At 37.0% G+C, this 18,310-nt stretch overlaps 1 protein-coding gene across 1 annotated transcript in view; it reads left to right on the top strand.

Moving 5' to 3' along the window:
- Positions 1 to 1,084: 1,084 nt before the first annotated feature.
- Positions 1,085 to 18,310, top strand: part of LOC121863582 — a 29,069-nt gene continuing 11,843 nt past the window's right edge. Inside the window, exons 1-14 of the mRNA XM_042362299.1 lie at positions 1,085 to 1,190; positions 3,702 to 4,589; positions 5,676 to 5,881; positions 6,371 to 6,548; positions 8,066 to 8,195; positions 10,150 to 10,268; positions 10,735 to 10,909; positions 11,529 to 11,671; positions 12,031 to 12,133; positions 12,801 to 12,966; positions 14,247 to 14,527; positions 14,732 to 14,914; positions 15,526 to 15,662; positions 17,187 to 17,339. Coding sequence (XP_042218233.1) covers positions 6,517 to 6,548; positions 8,066 to 8,195; positions 10,150 to 10,268; positions 10,735 to 10,909; positions 11,529 to 11,671; positions 12,031 to 12,133; positions 12,801 to 12,966; positions 14,247 to 14,527; positions 14,732 to 14,914; positions 15,526 to 15,662; positions 17,187 to 17,339 — 1,622 coding nt within the window. The 5' untranslated portion in view covers positions 1,085 to 1,190; positions 3,702 to 4,589; positions 5,676 to 5,881; positions 6,371 to 6,516. The remainder of the gene's footprint in view (positions 1,191 to 3,701; positions 4,590 to 5,675; positions 5,882 to 6,370; positions 6,549 to 8,065; positions 8,196 to 10,149; positions 10,269 to 10,734; positions 10,910 to 11,528; positions 11,672 to 12,030; positions 12,134 to 12,800; positions 12,967 to 14,246; positions 14,528 to 14,731; positions 14,915 to 15,525; positions 15,663 to 17,186; positions 17,340 to 18,310) is intronic.

Here is an 18,310-nt window from a genome sequence, read left to right as displayed (position 1 = left end):
ACATGTTGTATTGGATGTACAATGCAGCTTGGTGCTGGGAAGTGGCAGCGTGATGTAGAGAGAGCTGGTTGGTGAGGATGCTCAGAGGAGGACAGCTTGTGGGTCGCCATGCTCGCCGGCGGGAGCGAGGGCCGCCAGGCAGCGGCGGAGGAGGTGGTGTTGGTTGCTGCGGCTGTAGCTAGAAGAAGAGAGAGAGGTAGGTCACCACGAGGTCAGGTCTTAAATAGCGGAGGTAGGCGTGGCTTAGTAGTTGATCTTCGTCATGTAAGGCGGTTCTGGTTGACCCAGACCACGAGGCATACACTGGGGAATTCGCGGGATCGGCTACTCAGCGACAAACAGCGTTTGTAGGGGAGGAATCCACTACAAGCCCACAGGTGAGTTTGGCCTGGGGCCCACAAGTAGGTAAATGCGGCCTGATGTGGGTGAATGAATACACTCCGCAATGCCTCGCTTCTTGCAAAAAATTTTGCCTGCCGAATAACTTCCCATTTCTCCTCCTCGCTCACTAGTGTGATCCTGTCACTAGCCTTTATTGATTGATTGACTCAACAGGAGTTTTGTTCTATGCATCCAACACTTCACCCAGGATTCATTCAAACCACGCAGCTCTCCTCCACAACTGAAACATCTGAATGCTTACTTCATGTGTTAAGAAATAGCTGTGTTTGTGTTTGTCTGACACTTCTTATAATAAAATTAAATATTCGTATACTACTTTTTTTAACTTAAATTCCATTATAATGTATTTCACCATACATTTCTGGGGGTGGGTTTGTAGTGCAAGCAAACTAATTTGTCAGCATAAAGGGATACAAGATTTTAAGTTTATGTACTTTGAATAATTATGAACACAAAGGAGCCACTAGCAATAATATCTGAAAAAAAAACCAGCCACATTAAATATTGCCCCACAAGTACAGTATATACCATGTAAACAAGTCACTTATATATAGGAGTGAAGTAACGCTACAATATCTAAGTATATAAATCATTGCCTGTATTGATTGATTTCCATTATAAGTATAACCAACACCCCATCATAAAGTAATAAAAATGCTCTTGGCACAAATAGTTTGAGAACCATTGAACTAGTCATTCAGTGTTTACATTTTAAAGGGCACTTGGAGCTGGGACAGGTCACCTATATCATGGTTGTCACAGTTACATCTCTTTCTCAAGCTTCAAAGGTATTTAGTATTAAGTATATAATGAATAACACGGCTATAATTATTGTTGTTAGGTATGCCAGTACGGACAACCTTTAATGTGTTACCTTTACCTTATTACATGTTATTTATCACTGTCAACAAGACCAAATTACAGTACATAATTTAGGTAAAATTTTAGTTTCTGGAATCCTTGTATTTAGATATACAAACTATGTAGTTACTGACAAATATGAAGGTCCAAATCGTTCATAACACCAAAAGACCCATCGGAAAAAAATAGTTTGGATATCTAACCAAACTTAATCTAAACTAACTTAAATCTAGTTCCTAATATTCCCCGCATCACCGAAATTGTATTCTTTTTACTTTAGGACGTAAATCCCTAGGGGCTGACCAATATGTTTTTCCAGTGTATTTTGGTGTGTTCAACGGATCTGACCTTCATTTTTGGCTGAAATTGCTCGGTTTTGCCCCCCCCCCCAGCAAAATGGGAGAGCCTGGGATATTGGGGATTTTGGTTGGGCGAGAAAACGATAACGCAAGTCATCTAACCTAACAAAACCTAACCCAACATAACCTAACCCAACCCCTAGCAGACCCCGGTAGGCTTAGCTTAACCTAACAAATTGTTTCAGTAGTTTAAAACTTTGGGGCTCGACATGTTCGAAAGTACAATACGTTAGTTAGAAGTAGGAGGAACGGGGACGTATAAGAATTGGATAGAATGATCATCTTTTCCGTAAAACTCGGCAATAAACTTAAAATAATTGTAGGGGCACACAAATGACAACCGACCTCCACCACGACCATTGTGAGACTAGTCAACGAAATTAAAATCCGTGCCCAGGATGCTTCCTTTGAACAAAATCAAATGTGATTGGACGAAAAAAAATCGTGGTGATATCGATATATCATTGGTCATGACTGGATGACTGTCAGTCAATATTGTGCATGCATGATGCGCCGATAACATCTCTTCACAGATGAAGACTGAAAACTACGTAAAATCAATTAAATTCAATTGTGTCGCTGTAAACCATTTCCGCCGGGTATATATGGGGTTCAAAATGCTCGGAATAGGGAGATCTCAATGTTTCAGCAGCTTATGACTTTAGGGCGCCCTATGTTGAAAAGTAAAATAATATCATCGAAACTAATGTAATACCAATTTTGGTAGAATTTTTTGTATTATTATTGTTTCGTTCATGCAGCGAATTTAGGTTTGGGTTAGTTTAGGTTGAAATTATGTTTATCCAATGGTTTTTAGATGTACAGTAATTTGACAAATTCTGACCTTCAGAAAATATGTGCATGACCGAGTTGATAATTTTACCATATTTCTTATGTCAGACTCATGGGATAGAGCTGCTTTATGCAAATTTTAAATAAAAGAACATTGTTTTTCTTACCTTGTGAATATAAAAAAATTATGCGGAGGAATTAGAAATTTCGGTAAAATTGCGCTTTCGGCCAATATGCCCTAGTAGTTTAGAGATTAGTTTATCCTGTGTATTTTGGTGTGATTTGTTGAATTTGACCTCATTTCCAGGAGAAAGTACCCGTTTAGAGTTATATCCCCCCCAAAAAAAGCATGGAAAAACTTAAATTCAATTCATTTCTGACATTATTCTTTGCCCCCTGGAGAAATGGGGTAAGAGAAATACTCCAAATAAGTAGATCTAAAGATTGGGGATGGTTAAAACAGTCGGCCATGTATTTCCCCTGCCCCCAAAGGTAACGAAACCTAACCTAACCCCAAATCGGTACAATACCTTAATTAAAAGTCGAGGGGCCAGGGACAGGCTGGAGGTCAGGCTCTGATGTCCACCCGACAACTTTAAAATTTATTTCCAAAATTATTATTCTTGCCCCTGATGGGGTTAGAAATACTCCAAATAAGGAGATCGAAAGGTTGGGGATGGTTAACACAATTAGCCATGTATTGTCTGAAACTGCAATAATACCCAAATTTCTAATCAGGTCATTTTTATTCTTTGACATTTTCTTCCTTAACACACTACAGTACTTTGTGATGTGGATAGCTACCAGGGAACTCAATACCCTGTATTACTTGCTATATATGTTGTCTCTTGCGATTCCTGGGATTTGCATTCTTCACGTTGTCTCTCGCTCAAGGGTAGCTTAGATAGGTTACTCGAGAATCATTCAATTCTCAGCCATCACAAGAGACGAAGTAATGAGATTTATACATACAATTAGCTTTGGCCTAATTTTTTTCACTTGTCTTAAGGGATGACAACAAAATGTACTGTGTGAAGTAACTTGGGTTGGGAAAAATACAGTACTGTATAGCAGCTGATGAATGGTTTACTTGTGCATGGTTAAATTCATGCACGGTATAGCACTTACTACAGTACAGCATATACCGGTAACCTACCCTTGTCAAAATGGCCGAGATTAGATACGGTAGCAACAGTACTTTTTCAGAAATACAGTACCTGTACAGAGTTTAAGGTACAAGTACAGGGATTAGCTATTACAGAAATTGACTATTTATTTTATTCACAGGTGTAGAAAGGTGTGGTGAGAGGTATGCAGATTATCCTGTAAGCTGCAAATAGAATATGGCAGAAATTGATGAAGACTCGACAAATATTTAAAAAATATAGAAAGTGAGAGAAAAAAGGAAGATCATAAAGACATGGAGGAAGGTGAGACAGAACCCAGGGATTTAGATAAAAAGTTCCAAATGAAGGAAGTCAAGGAAAGCTTCGATTGGAGGATGAGAACTCAAAGGGAGATGTAAATAATGAGAGTAACGTTAAAATAAATGAACTGGGGTTAGCTGAGGACGAAGAACCATTGGATTTAAGTGAAGAGTTATGCTCTGAAAATATTTGTAATAGAAGTAAAGAAGGTCCTTCAGGAAAGTCAATGATTTGTGATAAAAAGCTGAGACTTTTATCAAAAAGATTCAGAGAAAGTTCACCTAAAACATCTCTCAGTAAAAAATGTGAAGAGAGAGCTAAACATAAGATTACAAGAGATACTGAACAGAACATTTCAGTAGAAGTGACAAAAGAAATATCCAAGTCAAGTGTTGAGAAAACAAAGTCTGACAAGAATAAAGATGACAGTGTCTCGAGGTGTGGCAGTAAGTGTGAAATTTCAAAGGTTACTGTAAAGACTGGTAGTGAGATATTGTAGTGTGCAGAGACCACCTGAATGTAAACCTGCAAGCATAAGCACTACATCTTCGCCTCAAGATGGTGGAAGTGATGATGATTGTGAAGACAAAGACCATGATACAAAAACTGAAGGGGAGGACGAGGATTCTGAAGATTTGCCACCATTGCGGATTAGGAGGGAAACCACTGAGACAGAATTTGAGGACTCAGATCGAGAAGATTTTCCTACTGAAGGATTACTCAAGGAACTACATTTTCTTAATGCAAGGTTAGTGCCCCACCTCTTGTTTTATGAAGTAAAGTATGGTACTGTTTTATGTTGTCAAGAACTTGGGAATCTATACTAACACCTACTCAGTGACAGACTGTACAGTAGGTCATTCTAAAACTTAAGAAATTGTAGTTAAATCTTAAGAAATTGTAGAGCCCTGTAGTCCTTTACTATGTCTATACAGTAATATATATATATATATATATATATATATATATATATATATATATATATATATATATATATATATATATATATATATATATATATATATATATATATATATATATATATATATATATATATATATATATATATATATATATATATATATATCAGCATAATTGCCATTTGGGCAGTCAGTCTGTTCTTTGTTACAACCTTTATTGTCCAGTGTTGTGTTAGTACCAGGGATCCAGAGTACAGTAACCAGAGAAAATATGCAATGCATGGAAGGGTCACACTAGTTAACACCCTTCTCACTTCTGACCTAGGCCTGGGATGAAACCCAAAACACAGTACAGTAGTGGGAGGCATGTGTGTTTCCTCTACCACCTGTGGAATTACTGTATGTAAAATGGATAGAAGAAATTTGGTTATTGTAGTTAGTTAATATTTATAAAGAACTTAAAAAAAAATTAAAAAGGAATACAGACAGTCAAAACATGAGGAGATAAGTAACTGCAAGGAAATTTTTAAGTAGAAAATACAAAAAAAAAAAAAAAAGGACAACTATCTGGTGACAGGTGATTGGAGGTAAGTATTCTTGTCAATACAGTAACTATACAGTACCTGTTTTATTTCTTTTATTATTATGGTGTAGTATACTGTCAGCTAATTATTTTATTTTAGAAGGGGATTTTTCATTGGAGTTTAGATACAGTGTAGGATTTTTTTGGGGGGGGAAGGGGGGGTCACTCAATAGAGGTCAAGAAATGTTTCTCAGTTAGATAAAATCATTAAGTGGTTCTCTATGTTAGATAGCTTTATGCAAACCTCTTTTGTAACGTAATCCCTGAATAAAGTGAGGGCCAGCTGTAAACTGTATCAGGCTTTTGAATTAAAATTTCTTTGTCTTTTCAGCTGCGAGAGACCATCTTTTAAAAAGAATGCTGCACAGCATACTCACAAAACGCCAAAGAAACAAAGAAAATTAGACTTTGGCTCTCAAGTAATAAACGCGAGTGCATCCAGCACTCCAGGAAAAAGCTCACGCAAGAAGACCTCACCAAGAAAGAGGAGTAGATGTAATGCTTCATCTCCTGATAAACAATGTCAGCAGAAAGTGGGTTAGTATTTTTTTTTATTTTATTATAATTTATTAAAATTTTATACCAGTCTTCTGATTCATGGAGAGCTATACAGTACAGTAAATTTAATTTTCCTCGGATGTGTTCACTCCTTTAGCTTTTAGTCATATTTTGTTTCGTACATACTAAAATTTTGACTAACATTTTCTCACCCCCTGCGAACACCAGGGCTCTCTGCATAAGCCCAAACCCTCAACTACCTCTCTCCAACTTGGCTGTGATATTCAGCACATCTATTTACAGCCATTCTTATCTTCAGTCTTCACATACCTATTACTCCTTACTATATAAACACTAAAATTTCTTAACCTTATTACATCTCAAGTTATTACAACTATAGTTTATTATTTTCAAATCTTATCTGTCAAAGATGTTCCTCATGACAAGGTTAACTTCTTTGCTCTGTGGATAAACTCAGATAAATCTTGGGCATTTAAGCATGACTCCTTTTTTTTTTCCAATTTACAGATTCTGGAACTAAAAGGATAAAGTTTCACAAGTCATCAGCAAAAGAAGCTTATAGCACCAATCAACTATATTCAGAAACTAGTGATGAAGAGCCGGATGGTCTCACTATTGTAGCTCAAGAAGAGAAGCCAAAAAAGAGAAAAGGGATGGTATCTCCAGCCAAAACAAAGAAAAAAGCGTGAGTGCCCGTATCAGTTTTTGTTAAATAGCTGGGTGTCAGCATAGAACAATTGAATAGCAGTTGATATTTTGTGAAATTGGGACCATAAATTATGGCTAGGGGATTAACTCAGTCACTTTTCTTAGGTCAGGTCATGGGAAAACAGGAGGGGGGTATCATATGAAGTCTGTATAGGTCAGTGGAGTAACATCAAGCACCTGAAGTAAAGCCACTCTGGCCCCAGGCTTGACTGAAGTCCCACACTCATGCCCTTTAACCCCGTACTGGTGTTAATTCGTAGATCTATGTCTGTGAGTGGCTTTCTTTGAGCGGCCTATAACGTGGATCTACGAGTTTGATTTTTAAGGTTCTGAAGGCTAAAATGACCTGTATCCCAAGTTTGCTGCCCTCAACACAGGTTAAGAAATATACCCAGAGATCTTGTCATGTATGCAAGAGAATAGTGTTATGTGAAAAAGTGTTGCTGCAGCGAGTGTGATGTTTCAGGTGAACAAGGTCAGGTTGGAGTAAGGCAGCTATCAAACAGGGAGGTACTACCGCCTTGGAAGATATTGGAAGCATAATGTGTTGTTTTATGGTAGACCCTGCTGCCATATGGCATCACAAAAATTGTGACCGAGTTCCAGGTTGCTGATAAGACTTTCTGCCTCATTTGCACACAATTGCAGGGTCTCAATTGTTTCTCTTACTATTGACAACACAACATACATACAGTATATTGTTTCTCACTCTTGATTTTTTTTTTCATTTTTGTTGTGTTTATAATTATTATTATTATTATTATTATTATTATTATTATTATTATTAATAATTTTTATTATATTTTCGACCCCCAAGCCCCAATGTGGGTCAGTGATCTATGCCCAGGTGGGCTAATACACATTAAAAAAACAAAACAACCCAAACCATTCTGAAAACCGAAAAATTCCAAAAACCAAAATGCCTCTGGCCCCAAGGATTTCGGATAAAGGATTGTCAACCTGTATTATTATTATTATTATTATTATTAAACAGTAACACCCTGGTTCCATAGGTGCTGCTTATGAAAAACTTTACAGAAGTGTGTCATATATTTACAGAAGAATTATGGGTTTGTGGAATAGATGTTGAACCCCCCATTTTTTTTATAAGAAGAAAAAATACATTTTACTCTTGTACTTTTAAAATTCCTGATTCAGTCATTTACACAAACACCTGCCAGATATTTTTAAATTTTCTGTCCTCAAAATTGATAGGAATTTAATTTGTATTTGTCCATCCATCGGTTTGTTCAGACGTGGACAAAAAGTCTCTCAACTCACATATACTATCAGCAACTGGTAATGCATATTATGCATATAGTACTGTAATACTCTGAAAAGATATGCACTATATAAGTTGACAGTCACAGATGTATGTCAGTCCAGAGGCATACTTCCATCTCAAAGTTGTCAGCAGGATAAGACAAAAGTTATCACAACGTCAGTGAATAATGAATTCTGTTGGCTTTTTTATATGATTCTTTGATTTCTCAGACGTGGCGAAGGTGAAGGAGATGTACCACAGGAAGTCATAGAGCTGATCAAATCTGGCGTTGATGAAGTCTTTGAAGAGAAGGCAGAGCGGACACACCTTACAGCCATCCATGTGAAAAATATCATTAAGGTATTTCTCATTCTGATTTATATTGTCTTCCCGAACTGATAGAGGGAAACTTGGTATCATCATCATCATCATCATCATCATCAAGTTTGTTCAAGGTGTGTTTACAAAACTACTTAACTAATCTCTGTCAATAAATAAATAAAGTATCATTAGACAAAAAACAAGAATCCTTAAATACAAGTTTCTTTGTCAGAGTTAAAGATCACAGACTAAACAAATCTTCTTGGGCTTAACAATTTTGAGGCTACAAATACTGTGCCATAATGAAACTGATTCTGTGTCAGATTCAGAGCATAACTTGTGTATTGAGGCTGTTGTTGTGATAAAACTAACCAGATTTTTATTATTAACTGATAAAACTGAAATGTGTGTGTTTGAGTGTATCAGATATCCAAATTCAAGTTTGTGTGATCAGGGTCAAAACATCGTCAGGAACTGAACTTGTATTGGTATGGTTATCTTTAGGAATCATCACATGACTATGCAGTATACTGCACAGTACAGTACCTTATATCACTAGATGAAGCAAGCATCACCAAAATTGAGTTCTGTGACAAAATTCAAACTGTTGTGTGAAGTTAATAGTATTCTATCTCCTTATATCATTATATGAAGTGTAGAACACAAAATATCATAAAAAATGACTGCAACTGAAGGTCAGAGAAGGTCACAGTATCAGTTCTTTTATCAATGTAGGTAGTAGGTAGCAGGCAGCTATCAAACAGGGAGGTCCTACCACCTGAGAAGATATTGGAAGCATAATGTGTTGTCTAATGGTAGTCCCTGCTGCCATATGGCATCACGAAAATTGTGACCAAGTCCCAGGTTGCTGATCTGACTTTCTGCCTCGTTTACACACTATTGCTGGGTCTCAATTGTTTCTCCTACTTTGTCAACATAACATACATAATGTACTGTATATCGTTTCTCATTCTTGATTTATTTTTCTCGTTTTAGTATTTATTTATGGTTATTATTATTATCTTGAGTACCTATATTATTTTTATTTTTAGTACAGGTATTTTGTCATTATTTTTTTAATTATTATAATAATAATAATAGTTATAAATAATCATTATCATATTTTCGCCCCCCAGGCCCTGATGTGGGTCAGTGACCTGTGCCCGGGTGGGCTAATCCCCGTAAAAAAAAAAATCAAATCAAATCACCTGACAGAGTGATCAACTGAGCAGTCTGTGTTAAAGACTTTTTTTTCTCAAGAAAGTCAAGGTGTGTCCTCATTTTTCACCCCCCGATGTTGTAATCCTTGTTTATAACTGAGCCCAGACTACAGTATCACTCCCATCATTCAATCTGGTTATAAATCTTGTGTCACTCAGTCCAATCTCAGTTATTAACCTTTTAATTCCTGGGGAGGTATGGCCTCTAGGGAGATATGGCCCCTAGGAAGATATGGCTCTTGGGGATATATGACCCCTAGGAAGATATGGCCCTGGGGGTAAATGCCTCCTAGGGATGTATGGCCCCTAGGAAGATATGGCCTCTGGGAAATATGGCCCCAAGGAAGATTGGGCCTCGATAAAGATATGGCCCTAGGGACAAATGACCCCTAAGGAGATATAGAGGAAAATGGCACTTGGCATAAATAGAATTAGTGTTTAGTGGATAAAGATGATAGCTCTCCATGCTGTTCAGTCTTTTACAGTCACTCTTGTCAGGTTCCTAACTCTAATATCAATTCTTGCAACCTCACCCCATGTCGTTCTTGGCCTACACCTGGCTACCTTCTTGTGGCAATTTTGAAATCCAAAATTTTCTTAATTCATTTTTTTATATGGAGTTTGTTAATAGGATATAATCTCCAGGTGTAATATACTGTATGCTCATAGGTTTGTGTGTTGTTAGAACCTAAACCTATAATTCCAGAACTAAAATTTAGTGGTGTACATGTACTGCATAAGCTACACTCTTATGTATTTATTTCCTTTTGCAGAACGTGATGACAGATGAGAATGTGTTGGCTATGGTTCGTAACTCGGTCTTGAGTATACATGGTAAAGGCGCTGAAACGCCTGCTGTATATGAGCCAACTCTGACAAGGGCTAAAACAAAGTAAGAACTTGTTTGGGGGATTTTTTTTCTTCACTTACAAGTCGTTTTCCCATTCTGAGCCTGAGTGGCCAGAACCTAGAGCAAATACAGCCTCTGCCTTCACCTCATATAATTTATTAATGTTTTTTTTTGTGATGTGTTACTCTATGGTGTTCCCCTTCTACAACCAGCCTCATGTTGTCTTTTTTGATCAGCAGGAAAACACATAGAACAACATATATGTATTCAAATATTCATGAAAACGAAATAGTCCTCATTGTAATATGTAATGTTCAACTTAGGGTGTTTCAGATAATTTTGAAACTGAACTAGTTTATTTAGAGCTGGTATAGAAGGTCCCATTTGATACAGCCCACCATCATTTAAGAGTTAAATCCTCTTCTTAAGTTGATATACAGTACTTACCATAGTCAGAATAATTGTAGTCAATAGCATTCATTTATTGATATACATTTAAAACTTATAGGGAACTTATGGAACAGCAAGCAGCAGGAGTTGGCAGTGGAAATATTTGGGCAGGTCTCTCAAACAGCAGTGCTGGTGGTAGCACTCTCCTTAATCCTGAGACGCGTGCACTTGTGACAACAGATTTCCCTGATGAAGATGAGGATGAAGAATACAGACCTGATGCTGATGAACACGTGAGTAAATCTTGAGTAGCTTTAGTTAGACACAGTGGTCTGTTGGTCAGTCGTAACCCATTCATTATGGGGTCACCTTTATACAGAATAAAATCATTTGGTGTTAGCCAAATAAATTTATGAAAGTGGTATCCCCACAGTGATGGGGTTAAGATTAGATAGCAAAAAGAGGCCATGGTTATTCCTTTACAATGGATTGAAATAAATTTTTCTTGGGAAATAGGGAGTTGGGATAAATTCAACTATCTGTATTATTGTCAAAACCCTGAACTGAAAAGTTATATTTACACAGTACAATAAACCCTTACATAATCACTATGTATACATGTAATGCTCTCTCTTTTTGCACTACATTCCTCCCAACACAGTATAAACTCTACCATCTTTGGGTCTATGCAACAGACTTAATCCTCTATAATTTTCCAATCATTATTTTCACCATTGAAGAATTTTAATATATTTTTGCAGTGTTGAAGTGTAGTCATTAGGCTGCAATGTGTTAAAATGCATTCCATAAATAATTGACCATAGTGTAGAATACTTTAGATGGATTCATGGATTGTAAGGTATCTCGAAGTGAAAGGCTTAATATAATGTCATTCTACTGTTACCCTTTCAGTTGCACAGTGATGATGAGAGCTTAGTGTCTACTGGATTTGGTAGTGAGAATGGATCACCTACAACCCCATGCACTCCCTCAACCTCTCGTATGTCATCAAATCCCGGGTCGCGTCAGTCTCTCAACACACCACTGTCTTCCAGGTGAACATGTTACTTGTGTTTACTGCCTTACATATTGTGTCTTAATAACCGACTCTGATAAGTTGTCTGTTTTGTTTCAGTTGAGAAAAATAATTTAAGATTTGCAATGTTTTTGTTTATCATTGACATAAGTATCTGCTTATAGTGTCCTTGTAGTAAAAGTTTCACAGTAACCTGATATCTGAAATTAATTAGAGAATTATTTGTTTTTTCATAGCATAAGGGGCCTAAGTCTGTGCTTTGGTCCATTTGAAATTAAATTGCTCACTCCAAGATTTTCAGTGGGTTGGGTAATGTGAGATTATGTTAGGTTGACCTAGCTCTCTTTCCTTCATGGCAAGTGTCAATTTCTTTACCAGGAGTACCCCAGCGAATCAAAGATTATTGGCCTTCAAAACTCCAAGTGTCCAGAAGAAGAATGTTCAAAGGATACTAAATTTTGATAAAGAACCACCAAAAGAGGTTAGTTACAAATTTGAACCTACTTTGTGTGATAAAAGAAAACCGCTAATAGAAATGTTTCCTCACTCATGCAAGTCAACTAGCTCTGTGTTTGAGTCTCTGGGAAGGATTTGAATTTCCTGACTGTGAAAGTCTGTTATGACAGGGTAGAGGTTTGGTATTAAGTCCTGTATTTTCTGTTAATTTCTTAATTTATTAGAGTCCCTTGTTTGCTTGTCCAAGGTTGGATCAATGTTATCTTACTAAGAGAATTGATATTAATGAGAAGAGGCTACTGGGTAAAGGTGGCATCACTCGAGCACATAAACTGGATGTGTTTTTTATTTTTACACTGGTGCTCCATTGGTGTAAAATGGAGCAAAGAACACGTAATCCTCAGAAAATGTGGTAAAATGATGAGGAGAATGGCAAAGACATGTGTAGAGGTGACAGGAGAGTATAGCTACAGTGCTAAGATATCAAGTAGAACTATCCAAGTGAGGGGTAGCTTTTTAACCCATCGTGGTACAGTGGATAGCTCTCTGACTACTAGCCTTGGTGGTCTAGGTTTGAATCCTGACACGCACAGGTGAAATTTGTTTACGTAGAACTATCCATATGGTCGTATTCAGATCCTTACCCTACATAATGCAATACATACTAATTTCAGTTTTATTTTGCTTTTCAGGAGGTTGTGAGTCAGAGAACGCGATCAAAGTTGCCATTGACAGAAACTCCTCTAGAGTGCTTAGAAATGGCATTCAAACCTCCTGATGTGACGAAGGACATGTACGAAACTGAGGTTGATAATGAAGACTGGAAGAGTTTCCTCATCGACTTCATTCATCCTCTAAGTATGAATCGTTAGGCCTCATCTTTGCATATACAGAATAATGCAAGACTGTTAACAGTATTCAAGATCAAAGAGACTCTTTCATCATTGACGGTCATTCAGTCTATCTTAATACAGTAACGGAATGTGTTGTCCGCTGGTGTTCCCCTTTCATGACAAGCAGCATCACATCCATCCTCAGAAACCACACCATGTCTCTCAGCCCTTATCTTCATGTCTTTCTGTTAGCGTATACAACTGAACATGTATGTGAGGCGAACTGTTTGTCTAACCCTCCTTGTAGGTATTTTTTAATCAGTTTACTTAAAAGAAGTCACAGTTGGATGATTAATGAACTATAGGTTGAACCTCCATAGTCCAGCACCACCCGATGTGTGGCACGAATTTTTCTTGCTGTGTGTCGTTGTTTACGCAGTGTTTGTGATTCATTTATCTCTTCTTTAATCACTCTATTATTTAACCCCTATGCCCCGGGCTAGGGTGCCACTGGCTGTATCCCCCACACAGGGTAAATCAAGAAAAATAAAATTTTCCAAAATATTTTTTTAACCTTTTTAAATGATAAAACAATAAAAAAGAAGTAAGAAAAACTATATATTGACCCTCTAGAAACTTCCCTGGGGCAGCAGTGGGGTCACTACGCACTTATCGGCCATTTTCTGCTTGTCTTTGTGTCCGGGATGGCCAGTAATGCATATATTTACTGATCATAATACTTATTTTCAATAAATAATTCATTTGGAATATTTTATTGCAATATTTTCATATAAAGTGCTCCGCTACACACACACAGTCTGTTGCCAGGTTGCCTTGCTGTCTGGCTGTCTTTGTGTTTGGCAGAGCAAGTAATGCATATAAATAATTATCGGAATAATAATTCCACAAATAAATACATTTTAACATAATCATAGCATTATTTTCCAGTAATACTACACTTCAATACAACTACTGTACACTACTTTTAGCAATATTACTTTGATATAAAATGATAAAATGGACAACAATGAACATTAAACAAACAAAAGTAGGTACTTACGTTCAGGAAGCTTCCCTGTGGCCGAGTGTGTGGCATGACGTGCAAATAGTCACACTGGAACCTGATAACCCGCGCTGGGCATTCAAACAATGCTGAGAAAAGGCATGCATTCCGGAACGTCAACTGGGGCGTAGGGGTTGAGTTATTTCTTAGGCACTTTATCGCACCGTCTAGTTATTATTTGATTATCTAATGCCTACACACTTAATATCTTAATAAAAATATAATTATTTATATTATGACAGAGAGTACGGAAGTAGTGGAGGATGAAGAGGCTGACCCTGAATACAACATCTTGGAGGATAAAGAGGATGCATTAGATCTGAAAGAAGAAATGCGGGGTGATCGAGCCGTTCAGATTTCCAAGAAGGAATTTAATGAGCTCTTGACAGAGCTCTTTGAAACCTTAGGTAACAGTGAAGGAATTGAGTCTCTTCGAATGCATCTTTCTCAAAACACTGGTCAAAAAGAAGGAAAGAAATCCCAGTTCAAAGAATCGGAAGCATGCCAACCGAGTGAAAATAAGGTGAGGCTTTGGAATGGTGATAAATTTCAATTGCAATTGTTATTGTACATAACACTTAAATTGACAAAGAAAGGTTTTTTCCTTATTGGGATTTTCCACTTATCAGGAACCTCTTAGACCATTTACTCTATCAAAGGATTGATCTCATATTTACCAGGATTAGATGACATATGTGAGCTGCACCACAATAATATTTATTTGCAGGAGGAGGATTCATCTCCCGGAACCATCTGGGTAGAAATTTTGATAGCAGAGTTTTCCACGACCCAACTAAAAATTCTACAATGTCAGATGGTTCAACACGTCCAGTTACTGACTACATCTTCACTCATGTGCTTTGGCATCTCATCTCTTGGCAACATGGCTGAAGACTGTATACAGCACCTAGTTAGTGTTTGTGTTTTTTATGTATTATGTATGATTTTGTTTTCTTTTCTGTACAATAATATCAGATGGAAGTTTATATAATAGGGTGATGTGTATGTGAATCTTGAGGGAAAATATTTTTATAGGACATTATAATTTGAAGGGATCAATTATATAGTAAACACCAGGTTGTTCCCAATGAGGTAGATAATTGGAAACCGGAAAAAAAAATAACTAATTGCTGCTGCTGCTGCTGCTGCTGCTGCTGCTGCTGCTGCTGGGTTGACCCTAGAGCTTAGCATCAGTAAATGTGACAGCATATAAGAATATTATTCTGATTGAGCATTTCTTGTTTTTTAACCAATAATGTATTTATTTGTGATGTTTTATAAATCAGTCATTTAACTGAGAAACCATTTATAACTAACTCATTTAAAGGAGGGAGTACTGTACTCACAGTTTACTGTCCTGCTGTTTGAACTTGTTCGCCATCCGTGCTTCTCTGTTATCCTTCGTTTATCAGTAATTTTGTTTGTTAGATCTTCAGGAATGCAACCACATTGTTAAACAACGGATACCTGTATATGTGTGTGCAAAATATTAACTGATTATTTATTTATTTATTTTTTTAGGAAGAACTAGAGAGGAATGCAGATGCAAGCGACTTCAAGAACACATTCTTCCGTCCATTCAACCTAAAGCCATCTTTAGAAACTTTCAGGAATTTCAAGAGAATATCTTCAAAAGACCTTTCTAGTGAGGCACAACCGTATGTTCTATACAGATGTTTTGTATAACTAATAAACTCACAAGTTGCCATGAGCATTAAATGTTTTGGGCTGTTCTCAGAGTTTTGAGTGATGTCTTTGTCACCACGTCTGGAAAAGTTCACTCATCTTGGGTGGTGGAAGGATGTAGTAGGACAACAGGGTTCATAGAGTTCTGGTCCTGCTACAGTGGTCAGCCCCTTTACTGCTTCTGTTTTCTTCCCTCTGCTCTGGTGAGGTGGTGAAGGTCACAGCATGGAGTAGTGGTGTGGTTGCATGTAGGCTCTGACCTGCTCTGCCTTTTCCTGCATCGTCGCCTCACACGTTGACTGTGCTGAAGTATAAAAACCAATTGCGCTGAGTTCAGAATTTCAAGCCCCAGAAACAAACTGGTTTCAAATAATAATGAAAACAATCTTAATTAAACCTTAACACAAGTAATTTCTTTCGAACCTTAACGGGAATTGTCTCATTTAACTGGTGAAACAGTCCAAATAAATTCAACCTCTAACATACTATACAGGTGTGTTTGTCTCTTGAACCTGGTCTCTGGTTCATGATAGAGGAGTAGTTTGAATTCTTATCCATGAGAATCATACTTTGTGATGAGATAAGAGATGCATATTTTTAGGCCCTTCTGTACTGTGAGCTTTACCTCAGGCTGAGTCTGATGTGTTTATCAAAAATACAAGCTCTTGCCTTTTTGCTTAAGGAAATTTGTTTCAAACTTCGGAAACTAGATGGTGGGTCATGTCATTGCTTTTTCTTTTATGCAGGTAATTTAGGATAAGTTACAGTTGACACACCAGGTTAGACCACATTATTTGCTCTTAAACTATTGATCTATGGAGCCTCCAGGGCATGTATCCCCAGCATAATGGTCAAGGGCATTGAGCCTTATGTGTCTGACCTCAGGGGAAGTGTGGCCTTCTTAGCCTTTCTTCAAGGATGTCATCAAAGCCAAACCTGTAAACCACTGCATGAGCATTGACAAAGGCCCCCTCCTTTTTTAAGAGGCTCGGGTTATCCTGAGGAAACACTGATTATTTTCCATAGGGAAGATCCCTGTAGGCGTAGGATACCTTGAAATTAGGTCTCTTGATTATCCAATTTATCATTTGGTAATGGACTGCATTACTTAGATTACCTGTATATGAGAGTGATACATATTACAGATGCATTTTAAACTTAATTTGATACTAATCATCAACGGTCATTGATCGAATTAACACTGAAAGGGCTAACATTATTAAATTTGGGGTTATGATGATTACAGATAGTACAGGTATTGGGTTTTGGGGAAACAACAGTGTAGTGAATAAAGGAAATGACATGATAAATTTGTGGGAATTGGCAGAATTTCAGATATATTCATTGATGTTATTACATATAAAGGATTAATTGAATAAGCTTAGAAAGATTATTTGGTAACTTATTTTATCTAATAAGAAATTGTGCATTAAACCTAAAAAAGAATTACAAATGAACTTTTAGTATTCTCTAATTTATTATTTAAATTTTCACAGAAAGAGTTCAACATCAGATGTGAATCCATTAGTTGTTAAAACAATAATGGAATCATCAGCTTTTCCATACCCACATCTGCTCCCAACACGTACGTTTCAGGGGCCAAATGCACGTCGATGCAACAAAGCAAATTTTGTATCAACTGAGGATATGTGAGTATTGATAAATGATTAGGAAAACTAGTACAGTAAACCCTCGATAACTCGGCACATATGGGGCTCTAGCCTTGCCGACTTATCCCAAATTCCGACTTATCTAGGTATTTTTCCCCTCCTACAAAAATACAATAAAAAATTATCGACCCATATATGTGTACAGGTACATATATAATTACTAAATGTAGAAAAATAATATTTACCAGCATTGCAGGTGAAGAATGAATCATCATAGTAGGTGACACAGAGGTATGGTAGGTGGTCAGGTTTGCCGAGATTTTCCCAGATAATTTTATATACAGTACCTGTATCTCGGCATTTCCCGAATTTTACTAATACATTCCGTGATCACATCCATGCAGAGTTATATGAAATTCCGAGCTATCGAGGGTAAATGTATGTATAACTTGGGAGTGGCTGTATCAGTAGATAGGGTAATGAGTAGTGAATTAATAGCAAAGGGATAGAAAATGATAAGTTACTTGAGTACTGTATTGTAATGTATTGAATAAAAGCCATATTCAGGGAGGGGGAGGTGGGATGTGTGTGGGGGATTTATGGATATGAAGTATGGTAAGTCGCCCAATATTACAAGAGCCTCATAGTTAAGATACATAACCAGAAAATTCCCACCAGATTATCCATACCTTATAACTACTGAATAAGGCTACAACAAAGTCCATTAACTTTTTAGTAAATTTAAAGATATAATTATGTATGTCTGCTTCATCCTTTATAAAAAGTATGGAGGAGGCTATTGCATAACATTGTTTCATATCTTCTCTTCTCGTCATCTGTGCAACTGTTTAACCCTGCATAAATTAGTTGCTAAGTCTTGAGTATGTTTATTTGTCTTTTATGTCACAAGCCAAACTGTTAACACTTGTTGGAACTAATGAAAGTATTTGTATGAAATTATGAGATGCCTCTAATAAACTCTCATACACTTTTCTCTTCTTACTCTTTTA

The sequence above is a fragment of the Homarus americanus genome, unplaced genomic scaffold (assembly GCF_018991925.1).
Source record: "Homarus americanus isolate GMGI-L3 unplaced genomic scaffold, GMGI_Hamer_2.0 scaffold41366, whole genome shotgun sequence".
Classification (NCBI taxonomy): Eukaryota; Metazoa; Arthropoda; class Malacostraca; order Decapoda; family Nephropidae; genus Homarus; species Homarus americanus.
This window is presented reverse-complemented; position numbering and strand designations above follow the sequence as displayed.